At 35.3% G+C, this 21,973-nt stretch overlaps 1 protein-coding gene across 2 annotated transcripts; it reads left to right on the forward strand.

Annotated features, from left to right (window-relative positions):
* Positions 1-601: 601 nt before the first annotated feature.
* On the forward strand, positions 602-5,669 carry LOC114419137 (protein indeterminate-domain 5, chloroplastic-like). 2 transcript variants are annotated; one of them, XM_028384754.1, is made up of 4 exons: positions 602-1,042; positions 1,155-1,359; positions 1,671-2,067; positions 4,314-5,669. In XM_028384754.1, exons 2-4 carry the CDS (start codon positions 1,194-1,196, stop codon positions 5,380-5,382), a joined length of 1,632 nt encoding a protein of 543 aa, XP_028240555.1. In that variant the 5' UTR covers positions 602-1,042; positions 1,155-1,193; the 3' UTR covers positions 5,383-5,669. The 2 variants fall into 2 exon arrangements, with proteins under 2 accessions (XP_028240555.1, XP_028240554.1); XM_028384753.1 differs by having other exon boundaries at positions 603-1,042; positions 1,164-1,359.
* Positions 5,670-21,973: the final 16,304 nt, after the last annotated feature.

The following is a 21,973-nucleotide window of genomic DNA, read 5'->3' on the forward strand; positions in this document are numbered from 1 at the left end:
TTTAAATATGTCGAATTTTGTTAAAACTTTAATCTTAAGTATACAATTTTATAGGTTATGAAATTATTTAAATTTTTTTAATATAAATAAGATCACATGGGTTAACTAGTAATATAGATGGACATGTTATCCAATATCTTTAACAAAGTGGATGACCAGTTCCAGTATGATAACATTGATGGGATCTCTTACAATAATTTTTTATTTATTTAAAAGATCAAAATGTGAGACATTGCATAAGAGATTTCAATCCAAATTCGCTCGGAACATCGACACATTGGTAATTAAAATCAAATTTAATCATAATTATGAAAATTCCGTATTTAAAATTAAAAAAACATTAAAACTAATAACAATCATAATAATAATAATTGACAAATGGCCTATGGGAAAGGAAACAGGCAACAACAATACAAGTTGTGTGTTTGTTGACAATAAGATACGAAACAAGGAGAGATAAGGAGACTGTAAGGCCTACGGGTCGGTGGCCCCAAACCATCCTCTGCTAAGGGACACGGTAGACTGTGTTGTGTAAGAGTTGCATAATAGGGACATAAATTACCCTCCATCCATCATTTTTCCTACTTCACCACACTTCAAATTATTTTCCCTTCTTACAAAAAATGCACAGTTAACAAGGATATGAGGAAAATGTATTGCTAGAGGGGCAAGGAAACAGACAAAAGAGTGTGTGTGTGTGTGAGAGAGAGAGAATTGAGATAATATGGGTATGCGTATGGGTGGACAAGTATGCTAAGTATTATTTATGTAGAAGACATCAAATGATTGAGGAATAAGGGAAGAAAGGTAGCTAGTGAAGCAAAATTTTATGCATAAGCATAACAAAACAATAGCTAGCTAGAGAGAAGAAGAAAAAAGATGAGTAGGTATTCAGAGTGATATTGTTTTCTTCCTCTCTTCCTCTCAGAATTATTGCTGTCTCCTTTTGATAAAATTCTCCTTGGTGTTTTCTGGGTTCAATCTGAAACCTTTCAAAGAGACAAGATAGCAGGGAAAATCAAACGTATATAGCCTCAGTCAGGTCCTAATCCTTTCTCCTTTTCTTTCTTATGCCTTTTGTTTCTCTTCTTTTATTTCATATATGGTTAATTTCCAAGAGACAAGAATTAGAATTTTATTTTTTTATATTTAAGAACTTCCAGATTTACTCTCTCGACTTCGGAAATTAAAACATGGCTTCTGCTTCCTCATCCACACCCTTCTTGGGAATCAGACAAGAAAATCAAAGTCAGTTTACACAACAACACCAATCCTCCACTACTGCAGCTTCCTCAACTACAACTACTACTCCAACCACGGTGCCTCAGAAGAAAAGAAGGAACCAACCCGGAACACCATGCAAGTAGCTCTATGCATTCTTCATTAAATTTGATTACTTTAAAGCATTTACATGTTCATGGAAAATGCCCCTTCTGTAATTTCTTTCTAGATTTTCTCTCTCTCCAGAATTAACAAACATGACAAGGCTTCTTGACTTCCTCTAAGTTTATCAATACATTGTTCCTTTTATTTAAATTTTTAATTACTTTCTGTAAAAAACTCATAGTTATTTACTTGAAGCATCTAAATGAAGCGTATAATTTGTTGTTTGGAATTATTTAAAATATTTTTTTTCCTTTCTTGGAATGGAAACATATGTGCGTATGCAGATCCAGATGCGGAGGTGATAGCACTATCTCCCAAGACCCTAATGGCAACAAACAGGTTTTTATGTGAAGTGTGCAATAAAGGGTTCCAAAGAGAGCAAAACCTACAGCTGCACAGAAGAGGACACAACTTGCCTTGGAAGCTAAAGCAAAAGACCAACAAAGAGCCAAAGAGAAAGGTTTATCTGTGTCCCGAGCCCACATGTGTTCACCATGACCCTTCAAGAGCCCTTGGAGACCTCACTGGCATTAAGAAACACTACTCTCGCAAACATGGTGAGAAGAAGTGGAAGTGTGATAAGTGCTCCAAGAAATATGCTGTTCAATCAGATTGGAAGGCACACTCCAAAACCTGTGGCACTAGAGAGTATAGATGTGACTGTGGCACCCTCTTCTCCAGGTTTGTGTAAAAACATTTCACAACTTAATTATATGATAAATTACCTTTGGTTCTTATATATATTGAATGTTTGGTGTAGCTGAATTATAATGTAAACCAACTTTTCAGCTAAAGGCACTCTAAGCACATTTTGATATTGAGCAGGAAATAAGATACGGATATTCTAAGATATTACATATACACTTTCCACCTAACTTGTTTAATAAAAGTGTGTTTCTTATGGATCGATATTAAGACTAGTAGATTTGGGTATGTTTAAAGTGAAAAGAAAGAAAACAGATAATGTTAGCATGGCAATGAGGAAAACCATTAATTTTTTCGTACTCATTTTCTAATATTCTATGCAATTTTTTCTTTCTTTTATCTCTGTTTTCTTTTCAATGAAATGTCACGCGAGCTTTCTAATCCAATTTTCTAAGATTAATTAATGTAAAAAGGATGTAATGCAGCAAAATGATTACCAAATTTCTACTCAATTAAAACTTTGAGGAGAATCACAAAAGACCTTTTTTAGTAATAAGAAAAAAGGGTTGTGAAAATAATCAAAATTGAAAAAAGAAATTCTCTAACAAGCAAATATATATCAACAAATTCTGATGTTCTCACTTCCTTTTTTGTACATTTTTTTTTCAATCTTGTAATTTTTTTATTTTTTTTCTATTACATCATCTATCCATTTCACATTTCATAATTTTCTCTTCTTTAATAGGGTGTACACCGTGGTGAGTGTCAACAAAAATGTTTTTCCAATCTTAAAATTGAGCAAGACGGTTCTACTTTTTTTTTCTTGTTAGTTTTATGTGTGGGCGTTAGTGGAAGTGGCAGAAGACTGCTCGCACGTGAGCACAGTTTGTAGCAAATGTTTTGAAAGTTTTTTGAGAAGGAAAATAACAAGGCAAAGCTCAACTTTGTGTCCTTGGGAACAACGCCCCCCCCCCCTCCTTATTCCCCATATTCACGTGTAGTTATGAGCAACAATGTTGGGGGGGGGGGGGGGGGGGCACAGTGATACTGGGTTTGTTCTCACACATGACTTGGAGTTGCATTGTTTTGTTTTCTTTCGTGTTGGATACACATATAATTCATAAGTATGTACGTGGTTTCAAATAGGGTACGTTAATATTCTTTGCCATGGGTACAATACAATGCATTCTACCTTCTTAATTGTCACACACTGGCCCTTTATTTCTACAAGTGATTTATTATGCAACAAATTGATGAAATTCTCTCTGCAAAATTAATGTTTGCATATGATCTATAGTTTCATGTTTTTTTTCTCTCACTGAGAATTTTCCGAGAATTTAGCAACCCGTTTTGCTGGTGGTACGATCGTTTTCACAAGAATTTTCTCAGGGTAGAAAATGGACAACTCATGAAGCAGTTTGCATTTATTGAGGCTGGACCCATGCTAGCCTTATTATTGTTGACTTTCATCAAATGTGTAAATAATATTCTTTCTCCTCGGTGATCAAAGAGAGGACTCAAAGTGGTAGTTCGATAAGGAGTTGTTGGTGTGTATCAGACTTTGGCATAATCCTCTGGGCCAGCTCCTCTCTCACTGTCATAGTTTAATTTTTATTTTCAAAATAGTAGATCGAATTTCAACAACTATAAAAATATTTTCCAAATTCAATATGTTTAATTTTTGTTTATTTTTGGACCCTATATATGCATTTGATCACGATATATATATATATATATATATATATATATATATATATATATATATATATATATATATATATATATATATATATATATATATAAAATTTTATGTGAAACAACCTTTTTCTCAAATTCCGGCATCACTCATCGATCTCCACGTAATTAAAGACCTCACTTTTTAATTTTATATCTCATTCTTCTTTTGGCAAGTGTGAAATTGATTATGTTAGTGTTGTGGTGGCATTCTCACTAGCTAGGTTCTAATTAGGAAACTTCTTCTGATTGTTTGTTAGCTCTTAATTCTTTATTGTTTGAGTCCAATTATGTGAAATGCTCATGTATAGGGGACCACAATACATTTAGTGCAATGAGTCTTGGTGGACACAGTGGTTGTATATATTTTCACTTCTCAACCCTTTAAGCAACATATACTTGCAATAAGATTTGATCTGATACAATTGGATAAATTTAGTTAATTTGGATTATTTCCCTTGTGCCAATTTGTATTAACTAGCTAGGATTGTGTTGATGCATGCAACATTTTTATTCTTTAATTCTAAGACATTCTTAATTTGTTGCAGGCGTGACAGTTTCATCACTCATAGGGCATTTTGTGATGCTCTAGCACATGAGAGTGCAAGACACCCTTCAAGCGTGAATCATTTGGGAACTCATCATCTGTATGGCACAAACCACATGAGCCTAGGCCTTGGTGCTCAACTTCAGAACCACCAAATCTCAGCCACTAACAGCATATTGAGCCTTGGAAGCGAACCAAAGTTTGAGCACTTGATCTCACCAAATCTGCACCACTCATCATCATCATCATTTGGAGTGCAATCACCCCAGTCATCATCGTTCTTCATGACTGATCCAAACCATGCATTTCAAGACCTCCAATCTCAGAACCAAGGACACTTATTCTCAAACAAGCAACTTCATGGTCTCATGCAACTCCCTGATCTTCAAGGAAACACCAATAACAACTCCACTACTTCTGCTTCATCATTGTCTGCTTCAGCTAATAACACCAATCTCTTCAACCTAAGCTTCTTCCCTAACACCAACACCAGTGGCAGCATAATCAATGATCAATTCAGCAACATAAGTGGAGGTAACAATAACCAAGGAACAGCAACACTCTACAGCACTAATAGCCCCGTGAGTAATAACCATGTTGGTAACTCAAGCTTGTCTTCACTCTTTGGAAACTCATCAGTGCAACAAGATAACATGTCCCCTCACATGTCAGCCACTGCATTGCTTCAGAAAGCTGCACAAATGAGTTCAACCACAACCACCAATAATGAGTTAGGCATGAGATCAAGCATAGAGAATGAGCACAGTAGCCATCTACGTGGTTTGTTGAACTCTCTTGCCAACGGAAACAACCTTGGCCAGTATCACAACGTGGTGGAGGAGCCTAAGAAGATGTCACAAAACAATCTTGGTTTGTGCTTTGGAGGGTCTGATAAGTTGACCTTGGACTTTTTGGGTGTTGGGGGAATGGTGAGGAATATGAACAATGGTGGAGGGTTTTCACAAAGAGAGCAACAACAACAACACTCCATGGGAATTACTATGAGCCCCTTGGATCCTAAATTGGAATCAGCACAAGCAAACCAACACTATGGAACCTCAACACTCTAATAATAAGTTGTTGGATAATAAGAGGTAAAAACACACGTGATTCATGTCTATGCTTTTGAAAGGGATTTTGTTTCTTCTCATATTAAAAAAAATGTTGGGTAAATTTATTAGGAAGAAAAAAATGTTTATTATTTACAAATGTCCTAGTTCTAAACTTTTCTTTTTATTTTTTCCCATGAAGAAAGTTCTATTGCCACTTGGTAAGTTAGGGTTGTTATGCAATTCATGTATTTTTCTTGAAACATATATATATCGGTCCCTTTCCTTTTCCCTTTCCCTATTCACTCACTTTCACCACTATGGAAATTCCATTTTCTTTTTCTTGAAACATATATATATCGGTCCCTTTCCTTAAGCTACTAATTACTAACAGTAAAATTAGCACGTGGTAAAGACCAGTGCTCTGTACAATTCTCACAAAACGAGGAGGCTGGCTCTCACTTTCTGAGAATCTTCACATGTTGGCTATATTCCAAGGGAAACGACAAAAGTCTGTAGCTGATCTCATTTCAGTTTAATTATTATTCTCTCCTTTCATGTGATAACTCAAAGGTGGTGTTCAAACTTTAAAATAAATAAGGTTTGTTTTTGCTTGACTTTACCTAATATACCGTATACATATTTTTTGAGAATAACGCTATGTATGATATTAATAATTAAGTTTTATAACTAAGACTATAACTACGTGACATAATTTTCAGGTACTTAATTAATTTAATTCTGTTGGCATTCCTTTGATTAACAACGACTCTAGCATTCCTCATCAAGTTGACTACCTTTGAAATTTTCATACTCTCTCTCTCTCTCTCTCTCTCTCCCTCTCTCTCTCTCAACTGGTTGCATGATAGCATGCACTGTAGCGTACTTCCTTAGTCGTAAGGGTTAGGTCTCACATCATTTATTCAAGTTCTGAATGATTTTTAGGAAGTTAATGAAGGTGCTGGCTGACCGTACTGTATCGAGCAGAAAAAAGTAGCCTGTAATGTTCGTTAGAGCAATTATAGGTAAACATTATGTGACACTTTTGTCGCATGTGTGATGCCATCTGATTCCACATATGGGAATCATTTAGTCCGTGACCAAGAAAAGCAAGTAATGTTACATCTGTGGCATTTTGAACTAAGGCGGTCACTTTTACAAACTTATTTTCAATATAGATCTCTTTTTAAATTATTTCAAAGATGGGTATGTTTTTACGTAATCATGCAAAGCCATGCAAGTGTATCGTCAACATGAATGACGAAATCCGTAAGCCGTTGACATGTGGAATGACATCGCCAATGGAACTAGCGATATCAGTGTAGATATCGCCAGTGGAGATGACGATTTTGGTGTGACAAGTTCTCGCCACTCTCACTGGCGACTTGGCCTTCAGGTGTGCACGTGCTTCGAGGAGACAGCTAAGGGACGCAGGCTATGCATGGCAGGAAGCAGGCTATGCTGGCAGGAGGCACGGGTGAACAGGAAGGTCTCGCCAACACATGGTGCGAGATGAGCTTATATTCGCCAATGGTATTGGCGATATAGGTGTGTATATATAGCTCTGTTTTTGGTTTAAAAATTTATCAGAAAGCTTTGGTTTAAAATTTGTGAGTATTGAGTGTTGAGCATTCAGGGTTTAAGTTTAAAAATTTTCTGAGAAAACTTTAGCTTGAAAATTTCTGAATATTGAGTGTTGAGTGTTTGTATTTTTAAAGTTTGTCTCTGAATCAATCAGTAATATTTTTATTTTTTGGTATTGTTTTTATTGATTTAAAGTGATTATTTTGAATTTCAACTGACATTAATTTTACTTTGAAAGCTTTAGCTTTTGTTTTTATTTATTTATTTTTCTGTCATTGTTTTATTTTATTTATTTTAAGTTTGAAATAAAATTTGAGTTTTGAGTATTTTTTTGTATAAATTTGTTTAGTTTGATGTTATTAATGTTAACATTAATTATTTATAATAGTAACTAAAATGTGTAGTTTGAAAGTTTCATATTTTGAAAGTTTCATATTCTGCCTTTAAAATTTGTAGTTTATTTAGCGTACAAGTTTTTTAAGTTTGTGCATGATATAATTAATTTTTTGTTACAATAAATTTATAATCTGAAGTATGAGTGTAATATTTTTTTAATTAGATTTATTTATTTTGAAGTTATTATTTTTAAAAATAATTAATTATAATAGCAACGTTGTTAATGGTTTAATGTGCCTTTAAAATTGGTACTTTAAAAACGTAAAAGTTTTTTAAATTTGTGACATGATATTTATTTGAAGTAATTAATTTTTTGTTAGAATAAAGTTTTAATTTGAGGTTTCGTTAAAGACGTCTTTTGTTATTAGATTAATTTAATTTCAATATATTATTGTTATGATTAATTATTTATTATATTGTTTTTGTAGGTATATGATAAATTCGGTTATAACAATCTTGTATTTCAATGGAAGGGTATATGAAGAGACTGATGGTGTAATCTTTGAAGGCAGTAAAAAAGCTATTCAAATTAAATGTGGAATTAGTTTTAATGCTTTGAAAAAAAAATTGGAGATAAGGTAAAGTTACAAAATAATGAAATTATTTCTGCTATCAGTTGTAGATTTTTAGTTTCTGGAAAATATGTTGCTTTGCAAATTTGTGATGACGAAGATGTTGAAACCATGCTCGAAAGTTTTCAACAACAAAATCAAATTTCAGTTTTGGAATTGTACATAAAAAAGGATGTGGCTGGTGGTTCTATGTTTCATTCTGCAAATTCTCTTATATCATGTAGAAATAATTTATCTAATAATGAGGCACAACCGCCAACAAACGTGAGCAACTTACATGGTGATGAAGACGATGATGATGATGATTATCTTGTGTCTAACTCATATGTTGAAGAGTCTTTAGACGAAGATGATAGTGTTGATGTTATATCTGATACTGACAATGAAGTCACCGACATGATTCAACCAGTAAGAATTGTTCACCCAGTAGAAGGTATAATTTATTATATAAAAAAATAGGTGAATACATTTATCATTTGATGTCAATTGTATTTAATGTTAAATAAGTATGATTTGAATTTTTTTTTTAACTATTAGGTGTACAACGAATTGAAAATCCATTTTGGAATGATGCTATGCATTATAACAATATCAACTGGAGTCATCCTGATGAGGAAGACATTTGTGGTTTGGAGATGCCATCAAGTTTTAATGTTGGACAAGAATTATATGTTGGCATGAATTTTGATACTAAGGATGCGGTAAAAAATGCATTGAAACAATATGTTATGAAGGTGCATCAAACTTTCAAAGTTGTTGAAACCAAAACAAAAAAGTATATTGTTTGTTGCCAAAATAAAGTGCAGAGTGTCCTTGCCCGTTCTATATGAGGGCAATTTTATTTAAAAAGACTGATTCATGGAAAGTCACACAATGGGATGGATCACACACATGTCTCAATATGACCATGACACAAGATCACGAGAAGCTTGATTCAAATTTAATTGTCACTTGTGTAGTAGGTATGTATTTTATTTTCACATTATGCTACTTTTGCGTTAACTATAATTTTAATTTTGTTATTCTATTAACAGACATGATAAGAGAAGATCCATCAATAAAAATTTCATTGATTCAAGAGAGGATTAACAGTGAATTTGTGTACAAGGTGTCGTACAAAAAAGCTTGGTTGGCGAAGCAAAAAGCCATTGCACTTGAATATGGCGATTGGGAAGAGTCATATGCGAAACTTTCGTCTTGGCTAACACACATGCAAAATCATTCTCCTGGATCATATTTTCAAATACTACATGATGATTTTATTGTTGGAAACACGGTTAGTCGCAAAAACCGTCAGTTTCATAGAGTGTTTTGGACTTTTGGTCAATGTAAGGAGGCTTTCAAGTTTTGTAAGCCAATCATACAAGTTGACGGCACACATTTAATTTTTACGGAAAATACCAGGGGACCCTCTTAATGGCCACATCACAAGATGGAAATGGTGGTGTCCTTCCTCTAGCATTTGCCGTGGTCGAAGGTGAGACGTTAACAGCGTGGTCATGGTTTTTGGCACACTTGCGTGAACACGTCACAGATAAAACTGGTATTGGTCTTATATATGATCGTCACGCGAGTATAAAGTCTGTTGTGGCTAACGAAGCACTTAGTTGGCAACCTCCCCACGGTTATCATGTTTACTGCATGCGACACATAGCAAGCAATTTCAATCGTAAATTCAATAATGCCAAACAAAAACAAATGTTGAAGAAATTGGGTAAGATTTCATTTATCATGGTCACGTTAATTTAAGTTTCATGTATACTTAAAATTGTTGTTGCTAACTAATTTCATGCAGGCTACACTCCTTGCAAGCATATTTTTGATTTAGAAAAATTCCGTCAATTGAGTCCAGCCATAGCAACATGGATTGATCGCATTTCAAAGGAAAAATGGACCATGGCTTATGATACAGAAGGATGTCGATATGGCCACATGACAACAAACCTCTCAGAATGTATAAATAAGGTATTGAAGGATTGTCGCAACATACCCATAACAACGTTGGTCAAATCAACATATAGTCGGTGTCGAAAGTACTTTGTTGATCGTGGCCGCCAAGCCCAAAGACAGTTAAATGAAGGACAAGTATATTGTTCTAAGATTGTTAAAGAACTTAGACAAAATCAAGAACAAGCTTGTTCGCACATCGTTCGCGTGTATGATATCCACTCGACAAGGTTTGAAGTAGAAGAGACCTTCAATCCTATGACGCAACGTGGCGGACAAAAGTGGACAGTTAACTTGAATGGCCATTATTGTCAATGCGGAAGGTATTCTGCGCTTCACTATCCATGTTCACATATTATTGTAGCTTGTGGTTAAGTGAGCATGAACTACTACCAATATATAGATGTTGTTTACACAAATGAGCACATCTTAAAAGCATACTCTGCACAGTGGTGGCCTCTTGGGAATAAAGCGGCAATTCCTCCTTCTGATGATGCATGGACACTTATCCCTGACCCAAGTACAATTCGTGCAAAAGGTCGGCCAAAATCAACAAGGATTAGAAATGAGATGGATTGGCTTGAACCATCTGTCCACCGATAAAAATATAGTAGATGTGGAGCAAAAGGTCACAATAGGCGCCGATGTCCAATGCAATTTGACCGTGAGAGTAATTCATTTAATTGATTTATGTATGTTAGATGAGTGACTTGTATTGGGTTAAGTTGTCTTCAATGTATTCACTTTGTCGGGTTCAATGAAATCGTTAGTTAGAAACATTAATTATTTTGGTTTTTGTAATTTAGTTATTTTTTTAACATTACTTATTTTGGAATGTAGCAGTCACTTAAACCCTACGTGGTAAACCCATAACCCTAAACCCTTCGTGATATACCCTTACCCTAAACCCTAACCATAACACATAAAAAACATAAAACGAAACCCCTAAACCCTAAACCCTAAACCCTTACCTAAACCGTAACCCCTAAACCCTAAACCCTAAAACCTTAAACCCCAAAACCCAAACCCCAAGCCCCAAGCCCCAAACCCTAAACCCCTAAAACCTAAACCCTAAACACTAACCGCTAAACCCTTACCTTATACCATAACCCTTGAACCCTAAACCCTAAACCCCAACCCCAAGTCCCAAACCCTAAACCCTAAACCCTAACCCCTAAAACCATAAACCCCAAAACCTAAACCCCTAAACCCTTACCCTATACCGTAACCCCTAAACCCTACACCCTAAATCCTACACCCTAAAACCTTAAACCCCAAAACCTAAACCCCAAGCCCCAAACCCTAACCCTAACCCATAAACCCCATAAACCATAACATTAAACCCATAACCCTAAACCCCAAAAATCCAAACCCCAAGCCCCAAACCCTAAACCCTAAATCCTAAAACCTAAATCCTAAACCCTAACACCTAAACCCTAAACCCAACCCCAAGCCCCAAACCATAACCCTAACCCTAACCCTAAACCCTAAACCCAGGTTGAGTGAAAGTGGGGACTTCAATGCTGTAGTTAAGGGTATTCAAATTGATACTAAAGGAGAACTATCTACAATGATGAACTATGGACTTAGTCAATGTGGACTATCTGCACATATGGCATTGGTGTTCGTCTTTAGTTACTAAAATTACTTATTTTTTGTTTGTCTACGTTAGTTTTATTTTTAAACTTAATTTATTATTATAGTTTGATGCGCGACATAAACTGTATCCATTAGTAAGGCTTAATAAATGAGATACGATAGATTAACTGTCAAAATCAAATGTCATACATACAACAACAAATTTAAACAGAGACATTGAAATCATTCATTATGGTGTCCGTGATGTTGTGAGGATGTGCCACATGGTTGATCCCATCTTCGCGCTTGACGATTAGGATTTCTTCTGCCGCAATGTCTCCCCGCTTCTACTTGCTTAACCTCAGCAGAAAACTCATGACGCAAATCAATACCTAATAAGTCACCCATATCAGGTATTGCTTTGGTACATTCCATTGTGGAGCTAATGGGGCGTTAGGTGTTGCCATTGGGGCATCATGTTGCTGTGAAGGGGTCATAGTCGGCCATGAAAAATGAGGATGTGTTTCCGCAACACCATCGAACGAATGTTCGCTTGCAGACATATCAGTGTGATGACCTTCGAAAGGATATTGATACATCTGTGAAGGATACTGATAAAATGTTGGTGGCATGTAATACATTCCATGGCCACACTCCTCTATTTGATGGGAAAATTCTTGCCCTTCAACAGCCTGTCGTCGTCTGTCAAAACCCCGAGTTTCAACACTTGATTGAAGCATGTGAAACTCTTGTCGTTGAAATTGACGCTCTGATGCTGGACCATGTGCCACAGGCTCAGTGATTCTTTCTTGCTCTTCGGATAAAATCGTTAACTTCTCCACATAAGGCACGAGATCATCAACTGTCCATGTGTTCCTCCCTTGTGGTGACACCATATACTGTAATGTCTCCGCAACTTCACCCTGCACATATTAGGGTCATCAAATTAATGTCGTTGCTTTAAAAAATAATTTGAAGTTAAATATTAAAAAAGAAATAAATACCAATGTAGTTGTGTTTGCATTCTTTAGGTCGACAAGCATCTTAGTTTTGCGCCTATACCAGACCATGTAGTCGGAGTTAAAACTCAATAGGCCCTGCTGTCGAGGATAAACGTCGACCCTAAACTCAGCTTGATTGTTCCCTTGACTGATCATTGAGGCCAACAGTTGGAACCAATTTTCATCGTGTTTGCCTTTTAACGTTAGCCCATGGATATTCAGTGGTTGCGAAGGACACTCGAGAATAGGTTGTTGCATTCCAAATTGTCGTAACACCCTATCGGGTTGGTGCCACTCAACAATATGGAAACAAATGAGTGGCACCACCGCGCACCACGCTACACTACCAATCAAACAAATTGGAGGCAACACTGACATAACAGTTGCTGTGTAAGGCTCCCACAGAAATTGCATACAATAACATAGTTGTTAATTTTCACTTAAACATGTCATCTTATTTATTATTTAACGAATACATTACGATCTTCTTACCTCATGTCGTTTCATGATATCCAACTTGCGACGAAATACAATCAGATCATCATTCCCAATATGTTGATTTCCACGTCACAACCACCTAACAAAAATATGAAATCATTAGTGGACACGCGTTACATTATTAATTATTTTCAAATGAAATCTTATTTTTAAAACAACTAACCTGTGTCCGAGTGGCTTATTTTCTATCACGGGAGGAGTTCTCTTTGGGGCCAAAGTCGTGCATCGTTCCCATGCCCACATTTGTATTAAGATGCACATACCTCCGATTGATTTAATTTTGTAATCGGTGGTGCTGCACATCTTCTCTCTATATAAAAAAGTGAGCACAACAGGTCCCCAAGCATACGTGCTGCACTGTTCAAAGTCACGTAAAAATTGCAGATGCGTTAGGGACACTTTGTTGCTGACACTTTGTTGCTGCTTTTGTCCACAAATAGGACACCTCCGATGAATCTAAGTATCCATGCACGGGTAAACCTTTGTAGTTGTTCTAGGTTACCGTCATGGTTATTTATTTGTGAAAAATGATGAGCCAACCAACTTAATTTTACCACACTGCCTTGAAGTTCACCTTCCTGTGGTCTGACTCCCAACAATTCTTCACATAAATCGGCCCAATCAAGATTTGTTGAACCAATTAATGGTGCCCCGTCAGTACGAAGACCTAATAAAACTGACACATCTTGAAGAGTAATGATAGCCTCTTCGCATCTCAAGTGAAACGTGTGTGTTTCGGGTCTCCATCTTTCAATCAAGGCAGTAATTAATGACGCGTTTATTTTTTTGTAACCCATCTTTATTATCCAATAAAAACCAGATTGCCGAAGTAGAGGAATAATTTCCTCGTTTTTCTTCTTTCCCTTGATACGTGGGGACAGCTCGTCTAATGTGTAATTTTCGGTCTTCTTCTCCATTCCAAACATGTTCTGAAACATGCTTGGGTTGCATCCATAATACATCACTGTCAATCAGGGCAGACTTAATTTGTATATTTGATGAACATGATGACGAAGATGCAATTGATACTGCAAAATAAAATATAATACAATAAATTCACAATTTTTTTTTACATTATTTATTCACTAATAAATCAAATTATGTAACACAATACGTAACAAAAATTAATATGTCAAGAATAAATTAAAATTTATATACTACAAATAAAAATATATTTTTCACTAATCAATATTTTTCACTCAAAAAAATATACTACAAATTAAAAATTAACACAATAAATATATACTACAAATTAAAAATTAACACAATAAATATATACTACAAATTAAAAATTAACACAATAAATATATATGACAAATTAAAAATTAACACAATAAATATATACTACAAATTAAAAATTAACACAAAAAATATTGTTCACTAATAAAATACATACTACACATTTCAAATTTTAAATATCTTCTAAAAATAAATTAAAATACATACAAACACAAGTTTAAATAAATAACAAATTATATATTTTTTAATAAAAAAATTATATTATACAAATTACAAAATTGAAATATTTTTAACAAATGAACGTACCTAACATTTGTAAAATTATTACAATACCTAAAACTATTATTACAAACTATATAAAATTAACGTACCTAAAATTATTACAATACCATAACAAAATATATAGAATTATTACAAACTAAATTAACATATCAATATTAACTTCTAATACTTAAAACTAAAACTAACAACTTAAAATATCTAAAACTAAAATTAAAACTAACAACCTAAAATACCTACAACTAAAACTCACAACTTCAAATACCTAAAATTAAAACTACCGTAATTTATAAAACAAAAACTAACACTAACATACAAAAATAAAAACTTAGGATACCTACAAGTAAAACTAACAACTTAAAATACTTAAAACTAAAACTAACGTAGTAAAAAACTATCATTTGTAAAACTAACGTATTAAAACTAACATACAAAACTAAAAAATTAGGATACCCCAAACTAAAACTAAAATTAAGTACAATAAAAAATTATAACTAAAACTAACCTCTAATTATAACTTACAAATAATATTAACATAAAAACTAAAATTAATTTACCATATAAACTTATAGTATCTAACATAAATAATATTAATATCTAAAGTAATTACAACGTAAAAAATATTAATTAACTTACCTGATTTGATACAATGAAAAAACGGAAGATGGACAACAATAACAACCACACCCAGCAGCATAAGCACTAACACGAAGGATGCACGAAGGATGAAGAGGTGAGATGAAAGTGTGACATGTTTGGTTCAAGGAAGCATTTTATAAAGCAGGAAGAAGAGTTGCACGTGAATCTCGCCATTGCAACCAGCGAGATACTGCAGCAAGAAAAAGCTGCTCCCCTGCGCCACTGCACCTCATAGTTGCACCGCTAGCTAATGGAAGCTTGCTTGTAGAGCTTCTATGAAGGCTGGATCTTTGAGCTTCAATGAAGTCCTTTAATGGTGATTTTCCACCATGGAGATGCAGCGGAAGACATAGGACAAGAGGTAAGAGGCGGCGCCATCCACTAGGGAATAAGCCATGGAAGAAGGAGCTTCACCACCAAGATGAGCCTTGGATAAGAAGCTTGGAGAGGATGCTTCAATGGAGGAAAAGAAAGAGGGAGAGAAAGAGAGAGGGGGGAGCACGAAATTGAAGGAAGAAAAAGGGAGAGAAGTTGAACTTTGAGTTGTATCTCACAAGACTCTCATTTATCAAAGTTACAACAAGTGTTACACATGCTTCTATTTATAGACTAGGTAGCTTCCTTGAGAAGATTTCTTAAGAAAACTTCCTTGAGAAGCTTTCTTAAGAAAACTTCCTTGAGAAGCTTCTTTGAGAAAACTTCCTTGAGAAGCTAGAGTTTAGCTACACACACCCATCTAAAAACTAAGCTCACCTCCTTGAGAAGCTTCCTTGAGAAGCTAGAGCTTAGCTATACACACCCATCTAAAAACTAAGCTCACCTCCTAGACAAAATACATGAAAATACAAAAAAAAAGTCCCTACTACAAAGACTACTCAAAATGCCCTGAAATACAAGGCTAAAACCATATACTACTAGAATGGCCAAAATACAAGGCCCAAAAGAAGGAAAAACCTATTCTAATATTTACAAAGAAGAGTGGATCCAACCTTGACCCATGGGCTGAAAAATCTACCCTAAGGTTCATGAGAACCTTAGGGTCTTCTTTAGTAGCTCTAGCCCAAACCTCTTGGAGTCTTCTATCCAATACCCTTGGGGGGTAGGATTGCATCATCCCCTCCACCTTGGAAAGGATTTGACCTCAAATCCCGACGTTTTTCATACTCTGGGCTCCTTCCCTCGACATCTGTAAAAAGAATAAAAACATATGTATTAGTGGTGTTGGGTATGTTAGAGTAGGGTAAGGTCTGAAAACTCCTTTCATGGACATCTTCCCATGAGGGAACATGGTTCCTCACCAACTTAATGAGTGGTGCTACAAGTATAGAAAAATATGGGACAAACCTTTTGTAAAAGTTTGTTAAGTCATGGCAGCCCCAGATTTCCCTTATACTTGGTGGAGTGGGCCAATCAGGAATGACCTTTATTCTTTTAGGGTTCGTGGGAACCCCTTGATCACTATTTAAAAAATTAAGGAATGTAATGCAATAAAGCGTACCTTTTTTCTGTATTTTTATGTTGATTATTCCTACAAAAAAATATGACAAACCTAAGGTGTCCCATATGAGCACCTAAGTTTGTATTAAAACCAAAAATAAGAACAAACCTACCTAATGAGTCCCTATGTACATGAATCATGAAGACGTTGGGTGCATGTCTGATTTTATAAAAGAGGGTTGCAACACTCAACAAATTCATCATATCACTTATTGTAGGGATTTGGTGCCTAATAATACCTATTTTGGGCACCAACAAAGCACAAGCATTTAAGCTCTTATGAACCAAACCCTCATCCAACAACTCATTTACTTGAGGAATAACCTCAAGCCCAAGAGGTGTGGCAGTGCTAACAAGTGTCTTTTTACAAAGGAGAAGATGTGGAGGTTGTCTAAGAGGGGAAGTTTCTTTAATATTTGTCTTTATTTCAAAATGACTTTCCTTCGTAACTAACCTCTTGGAGGAGACACTTACCTCCTTACACTCCTCCTTAACCATTAAAGGTTGTCCTTCTTCTTGGGGGTAGATTTCTTCACTAGATTCTTCCCCTTTTGCTTCTTCACTTTCATTAGAGGAAGGTGACGTAGTAGCCTCATCTTGGCTACTATAAATGTCTTGGCTCCCCATAATCATGGTTTTTGTGGTGGGGCATTGAGAAGTAATGTGTCCTCTTCCAAGACATTTAAAGCACTTTATAGAGCTAGTCTTCTCTTGCATACTAGCCTTAGAGGATTGCTTTTCTATTGTCTTCCCCTTATCATCTTTGGGCTTAGAAGGTGTCACCCCTAAGATGCCTTGACCTTGTTCTTTCTTTGGATAAGAGTGAGAGCCATAAGATTTTGATGTAGACTTCTTTTTAAGTTGTTGCTCTACCCTTATTTCCCAAACTAAGTTAGCCTCTACATTGTCCTTCCCATGGAAGTATGGGAGTTTAATGTTAGCCTCTTGAGGCTTTCTTTCATTTTCTCTTCTATGGGAGTGAGGTCTAAGATGTGACCTATGCCTTCCTTCATAATAGTCACGAAGTTCTTCACTTAGGCTCTTGCAATAGTTATGACTACTATAGGAGGCATGTTTTTCTCTTTTCATTTCTTTCATTATTTTTCTTCTTTCTTCCTCTCTTATTTTCTTTCTTTCATCTTGACTTATTTCTTCCACTCTTTTTTTTTCCTTTTTCTTTTCTCTCTTGTTTTTCTTTCCATAACTTGAGGGAACTCAACTCATCTAAGATTCTAGATAAAGGGTCTTTATGACTAGTACCCTCGCCATTAACACTAGATGAATGATGACTCATGTTGGTTCCTAAGTTGTGGTTCTTTCTTGTTGGAGGTTTGAAAACAAAAGGTAAAAGAAACTATGGTTGAAACTAGCCAAAATAAACACTAAAAGAGGTGTGAAAGATAAGGGAAAAAACTAATTGGTAAAATGCAAGCTATCTAAGTGGTTTGACAATGGAAGGTAAAGGAAATAAGCTATGAAAGTAAGCAAGAAAAGTAAACTAGGTGAATCCTAAGAGTGTTTGGATGACCACATTCAAGGTTCCCAACAAAACACTCACTATCCTAAGGAAAAATTGCCTAAAATTATTACACACAAATGGAAGTTTTGTAACCTATTGGAGGCTCCCAACACACTTCCAATGAAAGGCCTTTTTGTTACAAAACTAGAAAGCAATGAAGGTAAGTAAATTGCAAATTACAAAACGGTCGTCAATTTTGGTGGTTGTTCTCTCTTTGGTGATTCACTCAATTTGGAGTGCTTCTTAGTCCAATAGCTCTTAAAGTGGTTGGCCCCTTTCTTCTTGACTCAAATTCTTCAAGGGATGACACCAATCCTCCTTCCAATTTCCTATATGGCAACCCATAGACAAGGAAACAAAGAGACAAGAAATAACCAAAGACCAAAAAAAATGAAATGAAAGCTAAACCAATGGAATTTTAACAAGACAATTTTTCAAGGATTACTCAACAATTAAAGCAATGAAAAGGACATAGAAGCAAGCTAGGACTCAAAGAGAAACTTAGAATGGCTCTAGAGTAGAGTAATAAAACTATAAAAAAAAGACTCAACAAACCTCTAGCTTTGGCACTTGTTTTCACAGTAATTTTCAATTGAAATTTTGGAACTAAGATTGGTATAACATAGGCACCAATTATAGAATAAATTTTGAGCCAAAACAACAAGCACACTTCCCTTTCACTTTTTTTTCATGGATATTGATTTTTTTGCCAACTTGTGTGATTTTTAGTATTTTTGCATTTTTTCCAAATCACTTGGTTCTTTTTTTATAACTTTTTTCCAGATGTCTAGCAAATTCAGTAAAAAATTTCAGCTCAAAATTCGAAGTAACCAATTCTCAGTAATTTTTACAAGTTTGTATGTCCAAGCTGCCACCACCAACGATTTTTTTTAAAGCATGGTATATTGATTGCCTTGGGCTTAATAAAAGGAACCGAAACACAATTCATGGTTCAAGAACAAGAACAAGAAATTTGAACCATAGAAAATCAAATCTAGCTTCTATAGCAAGTTTAATCAGTGGAAACTCTAAAGAATCATGTTAACAACATTTAGCACAAGACATGTGAGGAGATACATGGAGAAAAAAATGAAGAAACAACAATGGAAGAGAAGGTAAATCCAAAAATTAATAGAGGTTTAAGGAGCACCTGCTTGAAGCTCTTGTGCTCTGATACCACTTGATGGAAGCTTGCTTGTGGAGCTTCTATGGAGGCTGGATCTTTGAGCTTCAATGAGATCATTTAATGGTGATTTTCCACCATGGAGATGCAGCGGAAGATAAAGGAGAAGAGGTAAGAGGCGGCGCTATCCACTAGGGAATAAGCCATGGAAGAATGAGCTTCACCACCAAGATGAGCCTTGGATAAGAAGCTTGGAGAGGATGCTTCAATGGAGGAAAAGAAAAAGGGAGAGAAAGAGAGAGGGGGGGAGCATGAAATTGAAGGAAGAAAAAGGGAGAGAAGTTAAACTTTGAGTTGTGTCTCACAAGACTCTCATTCATCAAAGTTACAACAAGTGTTACACATGCTTCTATTTATAGACTAGGTAGCTTCCTTGAGAAGCTTTCTTAAGAAAACTTCCTTGAGAAGCTTCTTTGAGAAAACTTCCTTGAGAAGCTAGAGCTTAGCTACACACACCCATCTAAAAACTAAGCTCACCTCCTTGAGAAGCTTCCTTGAGAAGCTAGAGCTTAGCTACACACCCATCTAAAAACTAAGCTCACCTCTTAGACAAAATACATGAAAATAAAAAAAAAGTCCCTACTACAAAGACTACTCAAAATGCCCTGAAATACAAGGCTAAAATCTTATACTACTAGAATGACAAAAATACAAGGCCCAAAAAAAGGAAAAACCTATTCTAATATTTACAAAGAAGAGTGGATCCAACCTTGACCCATGGGCTGAAAAATCTACCCTAAGGTTCATGAGAACCCTAGGGCCTTCTTTAGTAGCTCTAGCCCAAGCCTCTTGGAGTCTTCTATCCAATACCCTTGGGGGGTAGGATTGCATCACTAGCTAGCTTCGTCAGTGCACCTCACCTGTGTCGACATTGGAACTGGCGAGACAGTGTCCATGTCACGGGTCTCGCTGCTACGACTGGAGGCTTCCATGGATGTCTCGCTACTTCGACTGGCGGCATCCAAGTGGCAGCTGTCTCGCCATTCATCCTGGTTGCTTCATCCACGTGTTGCCACGCCAATGATACCGCCATGCAGGCTGGCGGGATAGGCTGGGGTTACGTAGAAAAACAGACCCAGCTTGGAAATAGTTTAAGAACAGACCTATATTGGGAATAGGTTTGTGAAAGTAACCCAGTTAGGTCAAAATGCCATTACATCGCCTTTGACATGGTTTACTATGTTTTCCTTTTATTTCAAGCATAGTTTTAAAAATTGATTGGATGATTAATTTGGATAAGACACTGAATTAATAAGTTAATAATTGAATTAATAAGTCACTAATTAATTTGTACTAATTCTCATGAATTAAAAAAATATAAATTTTTATACATATCTTAATAAAAAATTTCCCCCCCAAAAAATTAGTTCTCATAAATAGAATTACAATATCAAATATTTAAAACAATTAAGCATAAACACTCCTTAAATACAAAAACTTGAATAAGAAAGATATTGAAATTTAATCAACAATCACATTGCAACAATAAAGCCAAATGTGCAATAAAAAAGACAACATATAATAATGAAAAAAATGGTTGACAACATATTAATAAAAAATATCATATTACATAAGCTTGTAAACAAAAGGAGATGAAAATAACAAAGATTCGACGATAGTGCGGGGCGACATCAATGGTGGTGGGAGGGAGTGACGTTGATGACAATTCAAAGAGTGAGGGCTAAGAACTTTAAGGTTTTTCAAAGGAGTGAAACATCCAAATATAACACTTTGTTTCCTTGTTTGTTTAGTCATTAAAGGTGAAACAACATCATTTTGAATAATTTGAGGAAAAAAAACTGTGATCCAATTTTAGTCAATTAATTATGGATTCAATCACATTGAGTTATAAACAGTTTGATTGCATGTCAAGTTCGATAATCATTTCAACTTAGTCAGATAATCAATTTGCAGTTTGCGGTTTAACTAGTCAGACCGACCGAGTTAATCCAAATTTTAAAACTATGATTTCACTCTTTTATTTTTTTTATTTTGGATATTCTGGAATTATTCATTCAATGTTAAAGAAAAGGGTTTGAGTTTGAACATTCGAGGACATTCTCATTCAATGTTGGCACAAGTGGTTTGACACTTGGATCTCTTAATCAAGATCTGGGGTTCGATTCCAACTTGGGCGGAGTGGTAACTAGATGTATCAATTTATTCCAAAAATGGATTGATTCAGTGGGATGAAAATTACACCTCTAGGTTATAAAAAGAAAATAAAAAAATCTAAGTTAGCTGTCTATATGGGCCAGAAAGCTCTACGACCCAGATGAATATTACCATAGCCTTAGACGTGTTTGGACCAATACTCTTTCTTTTGCTACATTCAATCTGTTGTTTATTTGTATTCTCATCCAAACTCACGTATCTGGACATGCATCTGTTCCATGTAATGCTTCTACACTTCCAAAAGTTCCTCCTTTTCTATGTTGTGTTGCATTCTCCAAACCTTTCCACTCCAGCGTGTTGGAAAATGGACTGTCAATCAATAATATCAATGTTTGCAGAGTCTTTAGTTAACTGTGTGTTGAAATTGTTACAAATTTTTAGAAGAAAGTAGCATTAAGATATGTATAGAGAGGTAGTGATTATTCTAGAAGTCCTAAAGATATATATAAGAAAAGTTACTAGAAAGATGTAGAATGTAAGAAAATATTTTATAATTAACCGACAT

This window comes from Glycine soja, chromosome 7 (assembly GCF_004193775.1).
Source record: "Glycine soja cultivar W05 chromosome 7, ASM419377v2, whole genome shotgun sequence".
NCBI classification, from domain to species: domain Eukaryota; kingdom Viridiplantae; phylum Streptophyta; class Magnoliopsida; order Fabales; family Fabaceae; genus Glycine; species Glycine soja.